This window comes from Populus nigra, chromosome 11, assembly GCF_951802175.1.
Source record: "Populus nigra chromosome 11, ddPopNigr1.1, whole genome shotgun sequence".
In the NCBI taxonomy this organism is placed as follows: Eukaryota; Viridiplantae; Streptophyta; class Magnoliopsida; order Malpighiales; family Salicaceae; genus Populus; species Populus nigra.
Window position 1 is genome coordinate 4,104,732 of NC_084862.1, and position 23,810 is coordinate 4,128,541.

The following is a 23,810-nucleotide window of genomic DNA, read 5'->3' on the forward strand; positions in this document are numbered from 1 at the left end:
TCCAAAACAGTGAAAAGGATATTAATGTAATAACATTAATTTATTTATCATAAAAATTTTCTTTTCGTTTAACTTAGTATTGTTAGATTCATCTCATTAAGATTTTTTTTTATTGTACTAGTAATGTTGTCATCGAAACTTCGGTGTTTCTTAGAGACCTTTTTTTCTTTGTTTTTTTTTTCTCTTTTTTTTTCTTCTTGTAATTTGTAAAGATAGAGGAGAGAGAGAAAAAATAAAAAAAAAATATTTTAGAGGCATGCCGAAACTTCGATGATGATACTCTTAGAGGCGTATAAAGCTTTGATAATGACGTCATTAATTCCGTTGAAAATATTTTAATGATAAATCAAACAATATTCAGAAAAGGTCACTAATTACAGTGAACGAAGTGAGCCACACAAGACGTCCGAAGATGACGAGGTTCACTTGCCTTTGAACAGTTCATGTGACCTACTATATTAATACATTATTAATAAATTTTTTTTAGTGTTATTAGATTTATTTTATCAAAATATTTTTAAAAATATAAATTTTATCATCTTTGGAGTTTTGATGTTTCTGACCAACAACATCGCCCAAATACCCGTCCACTAAACTCGAGAGGACAGCCTTAATGATTACATGCGAGCAGAGGACCCAATCCGACGAATGCAAAAGAAAGGAGTTGCAAGCAACTTTCTAGTGTTGAGACCCACAGATGTTTTCCCGAGGCTAGGGTGAAAGAAAAGAATTGCGTGGCACTATTTGAATTCACAATAGCATGTGTCTAAGCACACAATCGTTTCCAACAAAAAAAAAAAAGTACACAATCGTTTTCCCTTTTTTTTTTTGTTAATAGTAAAAAAAAATTTTAAAAAAAACACAAAAATAATAACCTAACTGATAAACAAGGAAAGAAAAGAAAAGCGTTAAACTATTGCATGAAACAAGAAAGAGCAACAAAATAAAAAAACAAACAAGTCATAAGAAACCAACTCCTCCGACTAAACATTCCCGACTAAAAAAATACACAATTGTTTTCCTACATCTTATGAGAGGATTTCTTGAATTGTCATCACATCTGACCTGGTCCATGCTAGCTAATCCTCGCTAACTACCCAGCTTTAAACGTTTTAAATGATTTGTCACACTGTACCTAAAAGACTAGTAAATGTCAATTTAAGTTTGCAAACAACCACTGTTCCTCTGATGCTACTTGGAAAATCGTGTTGTGGTTATATACACCCTCCGAGATGCTGTTTTTAATTCATCCAAAAATTTAATAAAGGTAGGAAAATATTATCTTCAATGGAGCTGGGAAGTATACTGGAGTTCCTAAACAACAAGTCCATTTTGGTCATTGGTGCAACTGGATTTCTTGCAAAGAGTATTGTGTCCCCTCTCAAAAGAAATTTATTTCCTCAAGACTTACGAATTTATGATTTCGTCCCTTTAATTTTTATAGTGATGTGCTGTGACAAAATCAATCTATTAACAATGTTGTTTTCTAACATTGGCAGTTTTTGTGGAGAAGATATTGAGGGTTCAACCCAAAGTGAAGAAGCTTTATCTTCTTCTAAGAGCCGTGGACACTAAATCTGCTGAAGAACGCCTGCATAATGAGGTAAAATCTTCTTCTTCTTTCTTTCTCTTTTTTTTTTATCTTAAATTTGTTATATGTGCATCATGGACTGAAACATAGAATAGTTCTTGATACTCTATTGTATATATACTGATTTATACAGGTGATAGGGATGGCCTTGTTTGATGTTTTGAGAGAGCAACATGGTGCAAGTTTATATTCCTTCGTTTATGAAAAAGTGACTCCTGTTCCTGGGGACATCTCTTGTGTGGACTTGGGAATAAGAGACTCATTGTTGAAGGATCAGATATGGAATGAAATTGATACGGTGATTAACTGCGCTGCCACCACCAACTTTGATGAAAGGTCAGCAAGCAAATTAACTGATTTTCATTAGTTCATTTCTTTTAGAGATAAGAGATTTAAATTCCTTTGCAACGAAAGATATTTAAGAATTTATTAATCACTAAAATTAGTAACGTTTCACTCTTCTTACTTGTTTTTTTATATTGTCTGTTGAAGATACGATGTTGCATTAGGTATCAATACATTGGGACCTTTGCACCTCTTGAACTTTGTCAAGAAATGTAATAATGTTAAGGTGCTTGTCCATTTATCAACTGGTAAGAATATTTATTATGTACTTGGATTGAGCTTTAACACACTGTACTCGTCTATGCATGGCACAATCCACGCCAAGTATAATGTTTTGGAATCTTTAATGCAGGCTAACATTCTTCTCAATGATTTTGCTTTCGTCAGCTTACGTATGCGGCGAAGATGCAGGATTGATACAGGAGAAGCCATTTCCCTTGGGCAAAGCCAAGAAAGGCACGGAAATGATAGACATCGACATAGAAAAGAAACTGGTCCAGGAGAAATTGAGGAAACTCCACTCAGAACATGCTGAAGAGAGTGCGGTCACATCTTACATGAAGGATTATGGCACTGAACGGTAATAATATCCAATTAAATTGTGACAATTTTCGTTTAAGACCTTATACTTCTTTGCCTGACATGATGTCTTTTCCCTTGATCGTGATTAATTACAGGGCCAGGATGTTTGGATGGCCAAACACTTACGTATTTACCAAGGCAATGGGAGAGATGTTCCTAGTCCATTATAATAGAGATACAGTACCTCTAGTCATTATCCGCCCTACTATGGTAACAAGTACTTACCAGGAGCCGTTTCCCGGTTGGATTGAAGGTGTAAGGTAGGCTGCTACTGCATATCTGCATGCGCATCAGGGTGTAAGCATGCATGGTTCTTCATTAATTTTCGAATCTCAATTTTTGTCCCAATAACACAGGACCATTGATGGTGTAGCTGTTGGCTATGCTAAAGGGAAATTGAAACACTTTCCGTTCAATCCACAGTTAACAGTTGACGTGGTTAGCTAATACCCCCTTCGTTCTTTCATTAGTTTTTATATATATATTAGCATGCCAAAACTGAAAATGTCCTGGAAATGATGCAGATACCAGCTGACATGGTAATCAATGCTCTTATCATGGCCATGGTGGAATATGCAAACCGATCCACTACTTCAGAAATCATTTATCATGTAGGATCTTCATTGAGAAATCCGTTCAAATTCTCAAATTTTCAAGAGTTAAGCTTTCGTTACTTCGCTCAAAACCCGTTGATTGACAAAGAAGGAAAGCCAATAAAGGTTGGCGACGTTACCGCTTTCAGCTCCATGGCTAGTTTCCGTATATACATGGCGATTCGTTATTCGTTGCCATTAAAGGTTTGATGAGCATAACTAATTTAATTCAGCTGCGTCTCAATTTCAAATTCTTTGGCATTAGTTTAATTTCACATTTCGTTCTGTCCATCAAAATTTAGTCTGTTTCTATAGTTCATATACTTCACACATCACCTGCATCATCATAGGTCCATCGTTCAAAAAGAGGATGTGGTGTCATGATAGTTGCACGAAATGTGTTCTTGTGGATCGAAAATAACAAGTTATTTAATGAAAATCTATTTTTACTAAATTATTTGAATATAAGAAAAGGAGGCATTTGCATATACCCTTGAAGAAAGCAAAGTCACAGAATTTCAAGAACCGCTTTTCCTTATTAATTACCCCTATCTTATTGACCAGTGTTTGTCATTTAAGTTATTGATTTTTGCAAGAATTACTAATACCCAATTTATAAATGTTGGGTTAGATTAGGAGTGAGCAAAAAAAACTAACCGGTTTGGTTCGGTTTTGGTTTTATAAGCTTGAAACTGAAAAAACCAGAGCCAAACCGGAAAAAAACCAAGCCAAACCAAAAAAAATCAAGCTAAACCGGTTTGAACCGGTTTTTGTTATATATTGAAACCGAAAATGATCACCCCTAGGTTAGATAGTATTAGAAAATAATAAAAATTATATATTAAAAACTCACTTAACAGTTTAAGTTATTAGGTTGAATTAGTTTTTTAATATAGTATTAGAGCTTTAATGATCAAGCAGTTATGAATTCGAATCTCATCATCCTCATTTATGTGATAAAAATTAAGCATAAAGTAGCATGTGTTTGTGCAAATTTCAAGTTTAAAAAGCTTTCATTTAAAGAAATATGTTATAAAATAATATAAATTATATTTTATAATCTCATCTAATAGTTTAAGTTACCTATAATTAATAAAGTGGTGGAGGAATATCGGGATTGGTACGTCTAATTCATGATTACAACCTAAAATCAATAATTAAATTAACGTATGTCTTATTCCATAATTGCTTTTCCTTTGTTACAACATATAATCAAACATAAACTTCCTACGTATGTGATTTTTTTCTCATTAATCTCAAACTAACAAGTATTTTTTTTCTCTTACCAGGTATTCCAATATCTAGCAATCATTACTGGTTTATTCCAGAAACCCTATAAGGACAAGTACACTGCTCTTGACAGAAACTTGAAGCGTGGAATGCGATTAGCTGAGCTCTATGAACCTTATGTGTTCTTTAAGGGCATGTGAGGATATAGTCATTGAATTCCATTGATATATCTTATAGTTTGAATGAATATTACATAGATTAGCGCATAATAAATTAAATTTATCTTTTTTTACTCAGATTCGATGACACCAACTCGGAAAAGTTGCAAATTGCTGCAAGAGAGACTTGTTCAGATGCAGATGCCTTCAATTTTGACCCCACATGTGTTAATTGGGAAGCTTACATCATGGATGCTCATTTTCCTGGTCTCGTAAAACATGTGCTAAAATGATATATTGCCAGAGAGCATGTGCACGGCGACATTAATTTGGGCATACTGTTCCTACGAATTGTCTTATAATTGATTGTAATATTTGGTGTTTTTTATTATGATGAAAAATAAAATTAGTGCACAAAATAAATATTATCCAATAAAATTGAAATTTAATATATCAAGTGTATATATGTTGTTAAAGACTTGTGTAATTTTCGATTTTCTTGTTATTGAAATATGCTATTTTTCCTTGATGTTTTTTCGTTAAATGATTCAATATATAGTTATATAATTGGACAAATATATCACTCATATTTATATCATGTTCTTATACAATATCCTTTTTTTCAATATTTTCAGTTAATTATAATTTTAATTCCAAAACTGTGCTTGGGATACGTTGCAAAATGAATTTCAAAGCACCGAGCCATAAAGCTTCAAACTCTAAGAAGAGATTTTGAAAATCTGTGGATGAAAGAAGAACAAATCATTAATGATTTCTCTTCAACAATAATTGAAGTTGTTGAGAAAATCTTAATTTTCCTCAAAAAAAAAAAATAGATTAATTTTTTCATCAACATTATTGAAGAGTTGAGAGATCTCACTCAACTCTCAATCACCTTGCTAGTGTTAGTAGGTTGATTACAAGTTCAAGAGCAAATAATATAAAAAAAAAATGGAGCCAAATAAATTTTCATCGAACAATAAACAAGGTGATATTGGCAACTCCAAGGAAGGCGCATTTGTAAAAGGACTGTAGACACGAAAGAAACCTCGATGCAAAATCTATAAGAAGTTTGAGAGATACATTTCACTTGATAATATGAAATAAGCCTATATATACTGATGCAAACGAATCCACTTGTGAGACAGAAATGGTAGAACTAATATCTTAGTGTCAATTATCAATTAAAATACCATTTGATATATTTGAAGTGTCGACAATATTTGACATAGATGTGCCGATGGCATCGTTTAACTTAGTGGTACACTTTTTAGCATACTAACTTAGTTGGAAATCTTTCATCCAAAACAATGAAAGACATTAATGTAATGAAGTTTTTATTTATTTTTTCTAGTTGTATAAGAATAACTATTTCTTTTCGTAAAGAAAAGAACATGATATGTACTAAGTATTAACAACTCTAATTAATGTGCAGTCTTAATAGAACATTGACCATAAATACTTAAGAATAATGCTTTTAATGGCGATACAAAAATCACAGGGAATATTCTGGAAAGAATTATTCCTTAAGATCCTTGTATGTCATTCACAGTGTGTTCTACAATCTTCACTTTCAAACTGCAATGACTTCTTCTTTAATGTAAATCTTCAAAGGTTGTAAATCTTCTCATTGACAAATACCTGCATAATGTCCTTTATAGACCCCTGAGGTATTGATGGGGGACCCTCTGAAGATCAAGTCAGTACGAGGTATTTTTATGTGGCAAAAAGACATTAATAAATGTATTAATGAGCTTTTATGAAGATAAAGAAGAAGGAGAAAAAGATGTAGAAGTTAGAGAAGAAGAAGGAGGATTGTGTTTATGTCTCAGAGTATAAGGTTTCAAACCTTTTTTCTGTATACTCATGCTTTCTTTTATATTACTTGGCTTGACTTGCTTCATACAACGTTGGAGGGGTAAAGATGTAATGTCGTAATAATAAAATAATATTATTCTACTGCTCGTGCCAACACATCTAATTAATATAAGCATGGACCGATTGTTCATATTTAATGGGATATGATGGGTATCATAATTACTAGCCTAAGCCCAGAGTATGAGAGGTTTAGTTTGGAGTTATCTTTTAGCTATATATTGAACCTGAAAGTAGTTAGGTTCAACTCATATGCTGAACCCAAGAGGAATTAGGTCAGCTTGTGACTGCACCTAAGAATGGTTAGGGACGGGTGCACCATAGCCCAACATAGAGTTAGGCACGAACGCATCCTGACCCAACTTGGTGCTAAGCCCGGATGCATCCTGGCCCAATGTGGAGCTCGGCGTGCACGTATCACGACCCAAATTAAAGTTGGGCGGGGATGCATCACAACCTGAATTACAATTGGGCACAGACGTGTCACGACCCGAATTAGAGTGAGGTGCGGATGCGCCCTTACCCTACTTAGAGTTGGGAGCGGGCACACCATGGCTTAACCTAGGTTGGACAAGGACGCGCCCACACCCAACTTAGAGTTAGGTGCGGGCACGCTTTGGCCCAACCTAGGGTTGGGCACGGATGCGCCCCTGCTCAACTTAGCATTGGGCGCGGGCATGCCATGACCCAATGTTAAGTTGGACACCGAAAAAATATAACCCTATTTTGGGTGACTTTCATGTGATGGCCTTTAAATGGGGGAGGTTTTTAAAAAACCATGACCCATCAGTAGCCCCCCAAGTCTGCTTATTTTTTGGAAATATAGGGAGACTTACGACCAAAGAAATTTTTTACTAACCTTAGTTGAGTCATAATCATGATCATGATGTCTTTTACACTCCCCCCTATTAGGGTCTCAAAGATGGTGTTTCTAGAGAGTTCATTGTTTAAGTATTCAAGATGTGTTCTTAGTCCTTCATTTGAAGAGCATTGGACAATCACTATTGTCTTGGAGAAGCGGGTCTTAAACACTAAAGAGGTGTGTAACCCTATTTGGACCAGTAGGATGTGTTATTATAGGAAGGCTGGTTCCAGTACTTGTTAATGTTGTATAGGTTGGTACTCGTGCTATCCAAGAGATATGTGGGTCCTAGACTGCACATAGGCTGTCTAACCTGAGTTGGATAGATGAGTTGAGCCTGGTAAAGCCGTCCCAGCACTCTTGAATGCCATAAAGACTAATTCCATGTTGTCCAGGAGAGATGCGGGTCCCGGACCACATACATGGGTATGTAACCCGTTTGAACAGACAAGATGGACTCGATAAGGCCACTCTAATGCTCTTGCTTCCAACTAAAAAGGTTAGACAAAAGAAATGGAGGGGGCGTTAAAAGCCATCTTGAAGAGTGAAGCATTGATCCCTTACTATTACAGCGGAGAAGTGGGTCCCAGACACCACAAGGGTGTGTAACCCCGATTGATGATAGTAGAGGTTGATGCTTACTTTGAACTTCGCTACTGTCTTGGAGAAATGGGCCCCGAATGCCACAGAGGTGTGTAACCCAGTTTAGATCGGTAAAAAGTATTCTTGAAAAAGGAATGTAAATTAAATAAGAACATAAGTGATAAAAATATGCATTCTTCATTTATGTATTCAATAATGATACAGCCTAAAATGGTCTGAGTTCCACGTATGAGGAAGGTCAGAGCCTTGTAGATTTTGCAGGTGATAGGTGTTATCTCTGATCACCCGGTTCACTCTGGAATGACCATCCTATTTTGGAGCTAGCTTTCCTCTACTTTCTCTGTTGTCTATGGCTTCTAGCTTTCATAGTACCAAGTTCCCTTGTTTGAAGGTTCTGTTTTTAACTCTAGTATTGTGGTACTAGGTAGCCTTATGTCTGTAAGCCTCATTCTTTATTGCAGCTGTGAGTCTAGACTCTTCCAGTAAATCTAGATTGACTCTGAGTCCTTGCTTATTTTTTTTAGGAAATAAGTACAGTACTCTAGCGCTAGGACATCCAATCTCTACTGGAATCATGGCTTCAATTCCATGTGAGGAGAAAAGGGGTTTCCCTATTGAGATCTTTGTTGTTGTCCTGTATGCCCACAAGATTTCATAAAAGAGCTTAGCCTATTCTGACTTAGCCTCTTTTATCTTCTTCAAACCATTGAGTAGGACCCTGTTAGTAAGTTCAACTTGCCCATTCGTCTAAGGGTGTGATATTGAAGAGAACCTATAATTAATCTGTAACCTTTCGTACTGTTCCCTCATTTTCTGGTTGTCGAATTGGCTTCCATTATCGGTGATCAATATCATAAGTAACCAAATCAACAGATTATGTTCTTTCATAAGAAAGAGATCACCTTGTTGGTTGTGATGTTTGTTAATGCTTCAGCTTCCATTCATTTGGTGAAGTAATCCACAACCACTAGAACAAACTGTCTTTTCCCTGTTGCTTTGGGGAAGGGTCCTATAATATCCATTCCTTAATGGTAGAAGGGCCAAGGAGAAATGATCAGGGTTGCCTTAACATTTATCACACTTCTTTACTAAGTCTTTAGATTCTTGGAGTATGGAAGGCCAATAAAAGTCTGCTCTTAGGGTCTGAGCAGCCAAAGCTCTAAATTCTGTATGCAATCCATAAACTCCCTCATGCATCTCCTTCAAAACATAAGTGCCTTCCTCTAAAGACAAGCACTTGAGGAGCGGTGATGATATAGATCTTCAATACAAGACCCCGTTAATCAAACAATAACCTAAGGCTCTTTTGGTCAGCTTAATAGTTTCCTTCCTGTCCAAGGGAAAGGTACCTGTGAATTGGTATTCCTTGATTGGTGCTCTCCAATCCTCAACTCTTATAATTAGGAGTATTGTAGCATTGCTCTCTTCCATGCTGGGTCGATCCAAGACTTGAATCCAGACATCAATGAAAAGGTCAATTCGGTTAGCACTGGCTAATGTGGAGAGGAAGTTAGCTTGTGCATTGTCCTCTAGGGCACCCTTGTGATGTTGATCATCTCGTCCTTCTAAGTCAGCATGGCTTTAGCCTTCTCAAAATATTTGACCATGGTTGGATTCCTGGCTTCATACATCCCCTAGCATTATCCCACAATCACCTGAGAATCGTTGTGCACCTATAAGGGGTACACTTTCAAGGCTTCCACCAAACCTAAGCCAGCTATCAAGGCTTCATATTCGGCCACATTGTTGGTAGCTGGAAACCCAAATCTGAGCCCATACTGGTAAACCTGCCCCTCTTGGCTAGTAAGTAGAATATCTGCCCCATTTTTTTCTTGTGTAGAGTTACCGTCCACATAGTGTTGCTAATACTAGGAGGGGGTCCATTTTAGTGACTCAGGATTTACTAGTTTCGGATCAGGAGAAGGATCCTCTGTGACAGCCTATTCAAATCTACATTCCGCTATGAAGTCGGTCAGGGCTTGCCCTTTGATTGTGAGTCTTGGTTTGTACTGTAACCTGTATTCTCCCAATACTATTTCCCATTTCACCAGTCGTCCTGACATGTCCAATTTGTAAAAGATTTGTCTTAGAGGCTGGTTTGTCAATACTACCACTTGGTGTGCTTAGAAATAGGCCTTCAACTTCTTGGAAGTTGTCACTAGTGCTAAGAGAATCTTTTCTACTCTCAAGTAGCGAGTTTGTATATCTAGAAGTATCTTGCTCGCATAGTAGAATGTTGTACTCTTTCTTCCTTGACCAACACTACACTAATAGCTCGGTCTACACCTTTAGATACAAGAATAGAGTCTCTCCCTCTCTAGGTTAAGAAAGGACATTGAGGAAGGAGAGGTAGACCTTTAGCTCTTCGAAAGATTTTTGACACTCAGGTGTCCACTAGAAGTTGGGGGTGTTCCTCAGAACTTTGAAAAACGATAAACTTCATTCCCCGAATCTAGCTATGAATCTGCTCAAAGTTGTTAACCTCCCTATGAGGTGTTGCACCTTTTTCACTATCTTGGAGGGAGTCATGCTCAACAGTACCTGGATTGTTTTTTAGTTGGGTTCAATCTCTTTATTGCTAACTAAAAAACCCAAGAACTTCCCCTTTTGGATAGCGAACATGCACTTGGAGGGGTTCAGCTTCATACTATGACTCTCCAGTACTTGGAAAACTTTTCTGAGGTCTTGTAGATGTTGTTCAAAAATCATACTTTTCACCAACATGTCATCCATATATCATTTCATGATCCTACCCAACTAATGTTTGAACACTTTGTTCACCATCTTTTAGTATGTTGCCCCTGCATTCTTTAGACTGAAAGGCATAGCCCTGTAACAGTAGGTCCTTCTTTCAATTATGAAGGACATTTTCTCTTCATCAGTTGAATGCATGGGGATTTAATGGTACCTAGAGTATGCATCCAATGAGCTGAGGAACTCATACCCTATTGTTGAATCCACCAATTTATCTATCTTGTAGAGAGGGAAGTTATCCTTCAGGCAAGCCTTGTTCAAATCTGTGAAGTCCACACACATTCGCCATTTGTTGTTAGCCTTCTTTATTATCACAACATTGGCGAGCCACTCAGGGTATGTCATCTCTCTTATTTTCTGCTAATATGAGATTGTCTACCTCCTCAGAGATGGTCTTCTACTTGTCCCCCCTTATACTTCTCTTCTTCTATCGTATTAGGGGAAAGCTAGGGTCTACACTCAGCTGGTACAAAACTATTTCAAGGCTAATCCTTGGCATATCCTCTGGATGGAAGGCAAAGTTGCTTCTCTATGATACCAGCAGCTCTGTGAGATCATGTTGCTGTTGACTGTTCAGGGTGCAACCCACTCTTGTGACCTTTTTCTCAGTAGGGCCCAAAAAGACTTCAACTAGTTCTTTAACTACCTTCGTTTTGACCTCGGGCTTCTTTCTATAGGTTTCGGGGTGATCAATTAGTAAGCCTTTATTGCCTTTCATACATGTGTTTTCGCACTCTCTTAATGCTTCCTAGTTCCCCTTCATCATAGCTACCCCTTTAATAGTTAGGAACTTCATGATTGCATACTTAGTGTTAGCTACTGCACTAATCTGGTGGAGCAATGGCCTCCTAATGATGGCATTGTATGGGAGATGGGTGTCAATGACCATAAAGGTCTGTTAGAGAGTTACACAACGAGGTGCAATCCCATTGTGACAATTGACCCTACCGCCCCCTTACGGGCACTACTGACCCTTCTATCCCAATGAGGGTTTGGCATTAGAGTCATTCTAGAGGCGTCTATGCCCATCTTTGTCATGGCCTCTACTGATAGGATGTTCACTAAGCTATTGTCATTCACTAGGATCCTGTGGACCCTGTGACCTTTCATGACCGTGAAAATCACCAAGGCATCTTCATATGGATGTTTAATCCCTTGTTCATTAGAAGGGTAAAAGTGATGGGTTCATGCCAAGAACTTTCTTGACCCATTGTCACTAGAAATTGATCTCTCAACCTTGTTCTCTTATTACTGGTGACGCCTATATTGGTAAATGAGCCTTCCAATATGATAAAAACCTCTAAGAGTGATGGTCTCTATTGTCTCACTTCATTTCCCTCCCCTTCTTAAGGTGGATCATTTTTGAGGAATTGTTTGAGGTATCCTTGTGTTAGAAGTCTTTTCACTTCTTTCTTGAGAGCATAACAATCCTTAGTTTCGTGTCTCTTCTTTTTATGGAACTGACAATACTTCTTGGAGAACTTAAGGCTGGGATTGGGTTTTAAAAGATGAGGATACTAAAGTAGGTTCTGACCCTTTAAAGTCGTGTAGATCTCTGTATAGCTGGTGTTTATAGGAGTGTAAACTCCTAGGATGTTCCCTAGAGGGTCTTTTCTTCTTAACATCATATCGTTTAATAGGGGAATGATTCCTGTTGGGGGGTTCAACTCGGACCCCCTCTCTATGTGGCTTCCTCTAATCTTATGTGGCTCTCAATCATCTACTTCACCCTCAGGAGTTCTGTCTTATAGTGGGTGGACTTGCTTCCACAACTCTTCACTTCTACCCTCTTCATCAAAGCCTCATGAGCTATAAGTCCCAACAAGTCTTCCACCTTAAGCATTTCTTCATTAAATCTCCTTAGATATGCTCGGGTGGACTCCTTCTCACCTTGGGTAACTCCAAATAGCTATGTGAAGCTTTTCTTCATAGGAATGCTGGTGCTGAAACGTGAAACTAGTTTAACACACAAGTAATGGAAGTTTAGGACAGACCCTGGCTCCAGGTTGTTGTATCACTTACGTTCCCTCTAAATGTAATGGGTAATATCTTGCACATGATGTCATTATCATGAATGACCAGCTTAAGGCTCTCCTTCACATACTAGATATGCTTTCAGGGGTCTGTAAGTCCATTATAGTTATCTAGGTTCATCTTTGTGGATAGATAGTCCTTTGGAACCTTGGCTTTAAGGACTCTCTTGGATAGAGAGGAACCTTCCACCTGATATTGGTGGTCAGGTTGGTTATGCTGTGAGTTCTTCCCATCCCTTTTTCTAGGTTGTTCTCGATATAAGTCAGATGAACTGGAGGAATCTAGCATAGAATAGTGGGGGTGATTACTTTTTTCTTTCCCATGGTGGCTAGTATGGACTCTATGAGAATGTTCATTTTTTAGTGGTACCGTAGGACGATGTGAATGTTCTCAAGCTAAACTATGAGAACGTTGTTTGGGTGGTTCCTTCTCATTCTGCCCATATCCCTCTACATAGCTGAGGCGTCTCTAGGTGATAGGGGTCCTATGTGGCTGAGGTGGTAAGTTATGTGCTGGGACATCGCGAGCTGGTTGAGGATGAATAGTGAGTTATCCTCTCAATCTGATGACCTCTTTAGAAAGCAAATGTATCTGCTCAACCATCTTCTCAATCTGAGGTTTGGTGGATGTACCAGCAGCAATGTTGGCATTTATGATATGCCTTGGTGTGTATGGATCTGCTATATTGGTGTAATAGATGGAACAATCGTCAAAGCTTAGTTTCTTGCTGGAGAAGTAATTAGCTTTTTATAAGTGTTCCTACAGACAGCGCCAACTAATGGCAATACAAAAATCACAAGGAATATTCTAGAAGCAATTACTCCTTAAGATCTTTGTATGTCATTCACATTATGTTCTACGACCTTAACTTCCAAACTGCAATAACTTCTTCTTTAATAAAATCTTCAAAGGTTGTAAATCTTCTCTTCGATAAATACCTACACAATGTCCCTTATAGACCCCTTGGGGTGTTAATAGGGACCCTTCAAAGATCAAGTTAATACGAGGTATTTTTATGTGGCAAAAAGACATTAATAAAGGTATTAATGAGCTTTTATGAAGATAGAGAGGAAGAAGGAGAAGAAGATGTAGAAGTTGGAGAAGAAGATGTAGAAGTTAGAGAAGGATTGTGTTTATCTTAGAGTATAAGGTTTCAAACCTTTTTTCTGTATACTCATGCTTCGTTTTATATTATCTAGCTTGACCTCCTTCATACAATGTTGAAGGGGTGGAGATGTAATCTCATAATAATAAAATAATATTATTCTACTGCTTATGTCATCACATCTAATTAATATAAGCATGGATAGCTTGTTCATATTTAATGGGATGTGATGAGTATCTGTTGATTAATTTCGCAAGTGCACGAATCGTAACAAGTAATAAAGTGATGAGTAGAGTACCGTCCCACAAGGATTTGTAAAAGTTACTACTAATTACCAAAGTCTTTTAAATTATGATCTATTCGAGGAATCGAATGAGATAGTTTTCAAAACAAAAATTAATAATTAAAAATGAACAACTAACTGATTAAATATTATTGAATTCAATTCTACTGGTTCTAAGATTTCTGACTTACCGTAACTATTCCTATGTGAACTTTCTCAATTGAATTAATTACTCCTAGCATTGATAATCAGGTTTTTCTAATTTAAACACTAATCCGTATCAAGTATCAATGAATTATTTCGACAAGCAAACTTCATATACTCTACGAAATTTCTAAACTTGTCGAAATTTATTAAGTACCGTAAAACCTTTAACGATTACAAAAGTTCCTAGGATATCTCTATCCTATAGATTTCTTAAGATATTTCAAACAACAGCTAAAACAATTATCACTTTTCAGTCTCAAATTGAATTCCAAATTATTTAGATGTTGGCCAAGCATACATAAACATTAAACATAGAATGAAATACTCAACAACTAATGTAATAATTCAATCAAAGGAATTGTTCACATATTCATAGTAAGGTTACATAAAAAATCCCAGAATAAAAGTCTACTCCATAATTGAATTAAAGAGAAACAAACTTGATACAATGAATATCACTCAAAAGCAGAGAGTGGCAGAAAAGTAGTTAGGTGTCTTCCAATCAGCTTTGATTTTCAACCCTTGTTTTTCTCTGTTTTTTTGTCTCCTCTTTTGTGTCGCCTCCTCTCTTCTTTTTAGTGTATTCTAAGGTCTCTCTATGTCTTTCGTCACCTTAGTTGATCTTTATTTTTCTCTTTTTATATTTTGGCCTTTTTACCCCTAGATGGAAAGAAGAAAATTTCCTTCTCTGTTTCGTATTCCTTTCTTATCTGGATATTGCGGGCCAGATTTGAGGTAGGAAAAGTGTGAATTCAAAGATCTTTATTTCTGGAGAAATTGTAGAAAATCGAATCTTCTTTCCAACGACACTGATCTTGAAATTTTTGGACCTCTAAGACTTGCGATATGGGCCATAACCTGAGACAGCATTTAGAGTGCAAGAAGTTTGGGTCTGATTCAATCCCTGTTTTTCGACTCGCTCTTTGGGCTTCAAAACAGCAAAACTAAGTTCTATGCCCTTCATATGTTTTGTAGATCTTCATCTCAGATATTTGAAAATAATGATGAAAGCCTGGAACTGAGTTGTATAACTTCCTTTGCAGCCCAAAATCAATCGATGTTTGGTTTTACTACCGAATTATACCTACTAAGTAACCTAGTATCTGAAAACACATTAATTTCCCACGAGGTCAATAGTTCAAAAATGGATCCAAAATTCTAATTAACTTGTGCAACACATCCAAAATATTTCAAAATCAAGCATGAATAGTAGAAAATATACATGCTAAAAATTCCCTTATCAATATCATAATTAGCCTAGGTCCGGAGTTTGAGAGGCTTTGTATGAAGTTACCTTTTAACTATACACTGAACCTAAAAAGAGTTGGGTTCAACTCATATGCTGAATCCAAGAGGAATTAGGTCAGCTTGTGATTGTACTCACTAATAGTTAGGGACAGACGCACCATAGTCCAACGTGGAGTTGGGCATGGATGTGTCCTTGACCCAATATAGGGTTGGACACGGATGCACCATAGCCCAACATGAAGTTGGACATAGATGCGTCCCTGGCCCAACTTGGAATTGGGCACGGATGCGTTATGACCCGAATTAGAGTGGTGCACGGATGAGTCATGACCCGAATTAGAGTTCCCCACTTGGAGTTAGGTGCGAGCACTTCATGACCCAACCTAGGGTTTGGTACGGGCAAGCCATGGCCCAACATGAAGTTGGACATCGAAAAGACATAACCCCATTTTGGGTTATGACTTTCGTGTTATGGCCTTTAAATGGGGGAGGTTTTTAGAAAACCATGACCCATTAATTTTGATGCAATATAAACCTCATAATTATAACAACTTTATAATTTTACTTACAAAGTAATTTTGTCCCAAAGACTATATCTTTAATCTAGATTCATTAATGAAATATTAGATTCATTAATCAAATATTAGATGAATATTAAAGATAAATAAACATTTATTAATTAAATATATATACATGAACAAAGTCAACGTCACGTGTAACTAACCGATTGGTTATAGGGCATTTACACTAACACTTGTTTCGCCTTGGTTTAAAATTAAACCATGTGTAAGTTGTCCCGATATAATCCAATCAATTTGGTTGGTCTCAAGGCAACCTAAATGCTATTACAAAAAAAAAAGATGAAATTAAGAGAAAAAAAAACTAAATTAAAATTTTAAAAATGAAAAAAAAATAGAGAGTTGAATTGGAAAAAAAAAGGAAGATAAGCTTCATTATTCCATAATTATTCTCAAGTTTTTTTTAAGTATAGAAGTAATAATTTATTTACATGCCCTTTATCTAAATTCATTTAGACAAATCAAACAAAAAATTCAAAAAATAATTTTGAATTATTAAGGCATTTAATTGAAATACTTAATTATTTTATTTAAAATATTTTGAAAAAATGAAACATGTCAAAAATAGAATCATCACCCAAGTGCTTTTTTTTAATCAGTAACAATTAGATAATATATGTTTTCATAATTCAAAACTTAAACCTAAATCTCCAATTCTCATAAAAATAAATCTTTTATTTTTTTTAGTTAATTCATTAAAAATGAAGTTATTTCATAAGATGTTAGAGAGAAGAAAGTATAATCTCAAAAATTATAAATAAACAAGGTGCTTGTTTTTATAGTTGGAAAATGTTTTTGTAAGAATTTGATTTTTTTAATTTTAAATTAATATTTTTTTTTAATTTTAGATGATTTTAATGTATTAATATAAAAATTAAAAATATTATTTTTATATATTTTCAAATAAAAAATATTTTAATAAAAAACCATCATAACACCACCCTAGCTTTAACCTCTTGTTGTCTGCAGCGTAATATTTAGAACATATATTAGTCTTAAAATTTGGACACAAACAAAACCAAATAATCATCACTAGCCATGCTGATGAGCTCCACCGCATCATCTTTCTTTTCTTCAAAACCTCTTCCCCTTCACAGGATTCCCACTCTATCTCGTCCCCAGCTAATCTCCACTCAACATGCTAACATTTTCACCTCTAGCAGCAAGGCATGGGCTACAAAGACCACGATCAAAGCCTCCTCATCAGAAAATCAAACGGTCACCGTTGCACCATCCGTGGAATCTGCATCAGATGTCGTCAGGAGCTTCTATGATGGAATCAACGGCCACGATTTGGACTCCGTGGAGGAGCTTATTGCCGAGAATTGTGTGTACGAGGACCTTATCTTTCCTCGTCCATTCGTTGGTCGTAAGGTACTCACAGCATACCGCCTCCTAATCTCTTCTCTTTCTTGCTTGCACGCACGCGGAAGTCACGTGCTAATGCTTGATTTTAATAATCTAGGCCGCGTCTCACATGTTAACCCGGCTTTGTTTAAATAGTGTTGTTTTAATTATTTTTATATAAACAAAAATTATGTTGTTTTTTATTGATACAAATCAACATTGAATCTAAGTTTTGAACTAAATCATGAGACCGACAGGGTTTAATAACTTTAATTTGAATTAATTTTATCTAATTGAAATTATAAAAAATAAAATATAATTAAAGGATGACATAAAACCCTTGCGCAGGCAATACTGGAGTTCTTCAACAAGTTCATTGATACTGTAAGCAAAGACCTCCAGTTTGTGATTGATGATATCTCTAACGAGGATTCCTTTGCGGTCGGAGTTACATGGCATTTAGGTATGTTTCAAAAACGTAATTCTTTATTTGTATTAGTAAAATGTTCTTTAATCCCTAATTTCTTAACATGATCACGATTTAGTCCTTCATCATGTTTGAAAACACAACGCTTTTGGTTTTCTCTCAATCCTAATATGCTTACCTTTAGGATTTTACAAAAAGCATGGGGACTCACTTAAATTTGGGTGGAAAAAACAGAATCCAAAGAATAATTTATTTATTAGTATTGACTTTTGTGTTTATAGTACATTTACAAGTGTTTTTTTTTTTGATTAATGTGGTTGTTCGGGTTAGTTTGTGCGTATCTCGACTAATCCCATTAATCTTGAACTTAACAACCATGTAAGCCTCTAATATTCATAAGATTTGTTGAACTCAAACTGATAACCTTTAAAAAATAAATTTATTAATTAGTTAAGTTACACTTCTCGTAGTTTTATTTTCAAGTATTTTTACACAATAAAGTCCTTGTTAAAAGAATGGGTGTGGATTTTTAACTCCGTTATCCTTGTACCAAGCATTACCTAATATTGAAAAAAGCACATCAATGGAATTTATTTAGGGCTGTTTGCTATCATTTCTGTTTTGGTTTTCAAGAATTGTAAATGAGATATGAGAATTGTCTGTTTTAATAAGAAATTATAAGAGTGTGTTTGTTTTTTAAATAATTTTTGTGGTTGTAGTTTGAAAAAAAATAAGTTTTAAAAAAATATAGTTAGCTGAGATTAGTTGGATTTAAATATATGTTTGGTAAAAATTATGGTTAAAGTTTATGTGCAGTAAAAACTATGTTACTAACATGTTTGGTAATTTTATGATTGCGGTTGCTTTTCAAAGTGTTTTTTACTTGAAAATACATTAAAATAATGTATTGTTATTTTTTAAAAATTATTTTTGATATCAGTGCATCAAAATAAACTAAAAACAAAAAAAAAATTTGCATTAAAGAAAAAAATAAAAAAATTTCAAATTTTTTCAAAAGTGTTTTTAAAACAAATAGTGTTTTACGAAACTCAATTAAAAAAAATGTAAAAATTGCTTTATAAAAACTGCGTTTCAAACTTAATTTTTAGTGGATCCCGTGGTATAAAATACAGTTTTTATAGTTACCAAACACCTTACTGTGTTTTTTGCACCGCAAACACAAAAGCAGGTTCAAAACAAAAGCAGAACCAAAGAAGTTTTCTGCACTCAAAAAACTGAAAACTAAAACCAAAAATCTGAAAACATGAAATGGAAATGATACCAAACATCCCCTTACCTTCCATCAACTCTTTACCTTCCATGTTGTTTAGTGATTTATGTTCCCTGCTTAGGATGTTAAGTAATGGTAACAAAGGTTGTCATGATTTCTCTGGATAAATTGTATTGCTAATCATTACAGAATGGAAGGGCAAGTCTTTCCCATTTAGCAAAGGATGCAGCTTTTATCGGCTAGATGCTGTGAATGGCAAGAGGCAAATAATGTAAGTGATCTTGTAGAAATGGAACTTGTTTTATACAGATATATCCCACATATGTCAGCAACGTTTTTATGCGCTGAAGGCTGTCTCCAGAATCTCTCCCAGGTCTCAACCCAGCTCAGCAATTGAGCATGGAGTCTGTGTGACTTTCTCTTGTCACTGAAACTGGCTCAACTCATTGACTTTCTTTGAGCAGTATCAACATGCTCTACAGTTTTCAGCAATAGATAGAATTCTGATGCATTCCTGCTTTTAAATTTAAGGAGTTGTTTGATCCTGCAACGTGTTCCTCTGGACCATTGCTGATATAAAACACTAGCACGCTTTCTACTTTTCGAGGCTATTTAACAACAGCAATCTTCAATCTTAAGAAGTATTTGGATCATATGCCACAGAACTTTTACATTTTGAAAGCGATATTTATTTGGGAAGACATGTTTTCGTTGAGGAAACTTCTCAATTTTCTGAAACAGTTATGGACGAGACAGTGTTGAGCCTGCAGTCAAGCCTGGGGAGGCAGCTTTGGTATGTATGCAAGGCCAATTAGTTTCTGTGAACCAGTTTGCCTATGCGAGGATGAGAAAAATGATAGGCCTATTAGTTTTTGTGTAGCATGCCATGGAATTATGAACTCAATATTGATTAAACTACTTATTGAGAGCTGCTTCAATATCCCCTCTCTCTCACACACACACACACTGAAACACACATTGTCTTTGTCCACCCTTGATTAACATTTCTTCCTTGAGAATTTTTCATTTCTCTGGTTCAAAGGATTACCTTGACAAAGAAACATCCTCACAGCTCTCAAGGGTGTAATTTTTCATTTCTCTAGCTCAAAGGTTTATACTACATGAACTTGAATATCTGTAGTAGATTTGCTTTTTTGTGGTTGTGATGCTTTTTTTTTTTTTTTTCGAGAAACAGGTTGCTATCAGGGGTGTAACTTGGCTGCTGCAGCGATTTCCGCAATTAGCAGACCAGCTGTGATGAAAGCCTGTGCATAGATGAAAGATATCATCCTCTGAAACCATACCATCATTTTCTTTTCATTTTAAATGACGAGAGCAAATCATTATGATTTTGTTTGTCAAATGTATATTCAACTTGGTAAATCCTATTTTTATAATTGCTATTCTACAAGTGGAACCAGTTTATTTATTTACATTTTTTTTATAAATAATATAAATCCAGAGTAAAATTGCACAATTCAATGTGCTCAACAAGTTGCATCGAGCTCTCTCTCTCCAAGTAAAAGTCCGAACACAACACAATTCAAGGAACTAAAATTCACATGTTGCAGCATTCTATCTCCTCCAACACTTCATCCTCGGAACTAAAATTTTCTCCGGCAACATAACCGGCATCTTTCATTAGATCAGTCAACCCCTCCAACAATTCGTAAAGATCATTTGAGTTGTGTTTGGAAGTGTCACCAACCACAAAGGGGGAGAATCCAGAGCCGACATCAACCCAGGTACATCCAGGGGCCTTCCTCACACCTAAATCCCTCATGTAAGTCCTGACTTCTGCCAGCTTGCTCCAACGACCAGCAGCAGCATGCATATTAGCAATCAACACATAGTAACCTGGATTTTCAGGCTTCATTTCCAGCAATTTCTCAGCTGCCCATTCCCCTATCTCTGTGTTTCCATGGATCCGGCAGGCGCCTACAAGAGTGGCCCACATAGCAGTGGTTGGCCTGTAAGGCATACTGGTAATTACTTTCTTTGCTTTATTTAACAATCCAGCTCTCCCAAAGAGATCAACCATGCATGAAAAGTGCTCTACTGCGGGAACTATCCCATAGAGAGTTGACATCTTTTCAAACAACACGTTTCCTTCAGTTACTAGACCAGAATGGCTACACGCAGATAGAACTGCCACCATGGTGACCTGGTCTGGTTTAATCCGATGTTTGATCATTTCATCAAACAATTTTAGTGCAGTCTTCCCCTCTCCCTGTATACCATACCCAGCAATCAAGGAGGTATAAGTCACTTTATCCCTCCTTCTCAATGAGTCAAACACTCTTTTTGCTGATAAAACCTTTCCAGATCTTGCATACATCTCAACGAGGGAATTCCAAAGCAATAAATAGTCCTCAAACCCTTCACGCCTCATAATGTAACAATGGAACTCCTTCCCTTGTTGTAAATTCACCACTCGAGCACAATGGGGAAGAATGCTTGCAATAGTCACATAATTAGGTTCAATTCCAGAAAACAGCATCTCCCTGAACAGGAACGAGGCTTCCTCAGATCGGTCCATGTGAGTATAACCAGAAAGCATGGAGTTCCAAGTAGTTAAGCTCTTAGTTTTAGTTGATTTAAATAAAATGTCAGCATGCCTGAGGTCTTTACACCGTGAATACATGGCTATCAGTGCATTTCTTACATTATCAAATCCATCGAAACAACTACGAATTGCAGAAGCATGAATCACTGCTCCTAACTTAATGGCCCCAATGTGTGAACATGCACCTAAGCCAATAATCATTGCCACTGGATCCAAATCAATGCCACACCTTCTCATCTGAGAAAGCAACTCAAGTGCCCCTTTAAAATTTCTTGTCTGTACGCACCCTCCTGCTATGGTGTTCCAAGTTATAATATTCACTTCTGCGCCTGCTAGTCTCATTTCTTCAAACAGTTCAAATGCTTCTTTCCACAGACCCCTGGAGGCATAATTACTGATTATTCCGTTCCAAGAAACAGCATCTCTCTCTGGCATTTGATTAAATAAGCGACGAGCAGCATCCAATTCCCCAAATTTTCCATACATGGAAACCAAAGAATTATGCACGTACAGGTTCCATCTGTGCCCATAGGCAGCATTAATAGACTCATGTACCTCCCTCCCAAAGTCCAGATCCAATTTTTCACCACAAGCCTTAAGGACTGATGGATAAGTGAAATTATCAGGTCTAACCCCTTTATGTACCATTTCTCTATATGCTGAAAGAGCCTCTCCATGTAACCCATTGTTAACATAGGATGAGATAAGCAAGTTCCAAGGCAAAGGGTTCACAATAACTGAATTCACAGTGATGATGTGCGCATCAGCTAGGAGACTGAAGCTTGAGTAAAATGTGACAAGCTTGGGAACCAAAACGAGATGATTTTCAAATCCCAAAGAGATGGTGTGGGCATGGAGCTGTTTACCCTGCGGGAGTGATTTAAGGTTGGTACAAGAGTAAAGCAATGAAGAAATTGAATGTAAGATAGCATCACGATTAGCTGAAGAGGCATGGAGCTTGATCAGAGAGAAGGTTTCAAATGCTTTTAATAAATGTCCCTTCCTTGCAAGGTCTTTGAGAGAATTAAAAAGGTTATCTATCATAGAAACATTGTTAGATGCATCCGTTTCTATAACAGGGTAATTGCTTTGAAAACCTACTGCTATGGCACTTTGTTTCCCTTGTTTAGGTATGCATTTTTTTATTTGACTTACAGAAAGTCCTCTTAACACAAAACGCGGAGAAGAAGAAGGCATGCACTATAAACATAACCACAGTGTTCAATAACATGGTGAGTCCAAACTGATTGCATTACTTTGCCTTCACTTGCAAAGACTAAATTGGAAAGAAAGAATTTGCCAAGTAAGCGACTCAATTTTCGCTTTACAAGATCAAGGAAAAGGTTGAATAGATTACCCAACTCAAGCAGCCTACCACAATCTTCTTTGTTATTTAGCACTTCCCCTGTAAGCATTGATAACGATGCAAGTTATGGACTAATTGTGCTTCCAAAAGAAAAAAAAAAGAAAAAAGAAAAAGAAAATCTAGATGGAGTGATAAAATGCAAATGAATTGGCATAACTAGGTTCAATTTACAGGTTAATAATCTGGAAATAACACCAGGTAGCATGTAAGTCTTAATGTAGGTCAAATTGACTTGAAGTTTCCTTGATTTTCGATAACAATAAGGATGAATAACGAGGAAAAAAAACAAATATTCTTACTTTTTTCAACAGCACTCAATACCGTTTCAAACCATTGATTTCTAAAGCCAAAAAAAAATCATTCAAGAAACTAGAAAAAAAAAACAAAAATCAACAGCAATCATTGATTTTTCACTGCTTAAATTTTCATACAGAACTAAATGAAAAACCCGAAAAAAAAATCATGAAATCTTAGTGTAGAAAAGAAAAGAAAAGAAAATGAAACAAAAACAATTTGGAAGGGGAGAGAGAACTTTACCGGTCCAAATCGGAATTAGGGTTTGACGGCTGCTGAGATATCCTTATACTTCTTAGCTTAGGATTGGCAGGCAGGCAGGCAGGAAGAGTGTTTTTCACGCTAAATGGGAGAGAAAAGAGAAGATAATGAGAGAACCCTGTGGCCTGTGAGGGTTTAGGGTTTTGCCAGTTTCAGCCGCACAAAAGCAATTGTCCGAAACGCGATTCATCCATCAAGAACACGAAACGCGATATGCGAAACTCATCGAAACGACCGAACCGTAAAAAAACAAAACATAACAAGTTGCTT

At 36.3% G+C, this 23,810-nt stretch overlaps 3 protein-coding genes across 4 annotated transcripts; 2 read left to right on the forward strand and 1 right to left on the reverse strand.

Annotated features, from left to right (window-relative positions):
* The first annotated feature begins 1,274 nt into the window (after positions 1-1,274).
* Positions 1,275-8,497, forward strand: LOC133668668 (alcohol-forming fatty acyl-CoA reductase-like). Its single transcript, XM_062088623.1, has 12 exons — positions 1,275-1,366; positions 1,500-1,603; positions 1,725-1,927; positions 2,084-2,184; positions 2,324-2,516; positions 2,614-2,778; positions 2,875-2,956; positions 3,043-3,315; positions 4,401-4,537; positions 4,639-4,771; positions 6,161-6,209; positions 8,364-8,497. Exons 1-12 carry the CDS (start codon positions 1,288-1,290, stop codon positions 8,495-8,497), a joined length of 1,653 nt encoding a protein of 550 aa, XP_061944607.1. The 5' UTR covers positions 1,275-1,287.
* An 8,517-nt stretch (positions 8,498-17,014) lies between these two features.
* LOC133668753 (uncharacterized) lies at positions 17,015-20,482 on the forward strand. Of its 2 annotated transcripts, XM_062088736.1 has the most exons (5): positions 17,016-17,422; positions 17,744-17,858; positions 19,243-19,324; positions 19,795-19,846; positions 20,249-20,482. In XM_062088736.1, the coding sequence occupies exons 1-5, from the start codon at positions 17,087-17,089 to the stop codon at positions 20,309-20,311; spliced, it is 648 nt and encodes a 215-aa protein (XP_061944720.1). In that variant the 5' UTR covers positions 17,016-17,086; the 3' UTR covers positions 20,312-20,482. The 2 variants fall into 2 exon arrangements, with proteins under 2 accessions (XP_061944721.1, XP_061944720.1); XM_062088737.1 differs by lacking the exon at positions 19,795-19,846 and having other exon boundaries at positions 17,015-17,422.
* Positions 20,457-23,725, reverse strand: LOC133668750 (pentatricopeptide repeat-containing protein At1g71490). Its single transcript, XM_062088732.1, has 2 exons — positions 23,523-23,725; positions 20,457-23,024 (listed from the first exon to the last, which is right to left on the reverse strand). Exon 2 carries the CDS (start codon positions 22,814-22,816, stop codon positions 20,612-20,614), a length of 2,205 nt encoding a protein of 734 aa, XP_061944716.1. The 5' UTR covers positions 22,817-23,024; positions 23,523-23,725; the 3' UTR covers positions 20,457-20,611.
* Positions 23,726-23,810: the final 85 nt, after the last annotated feature.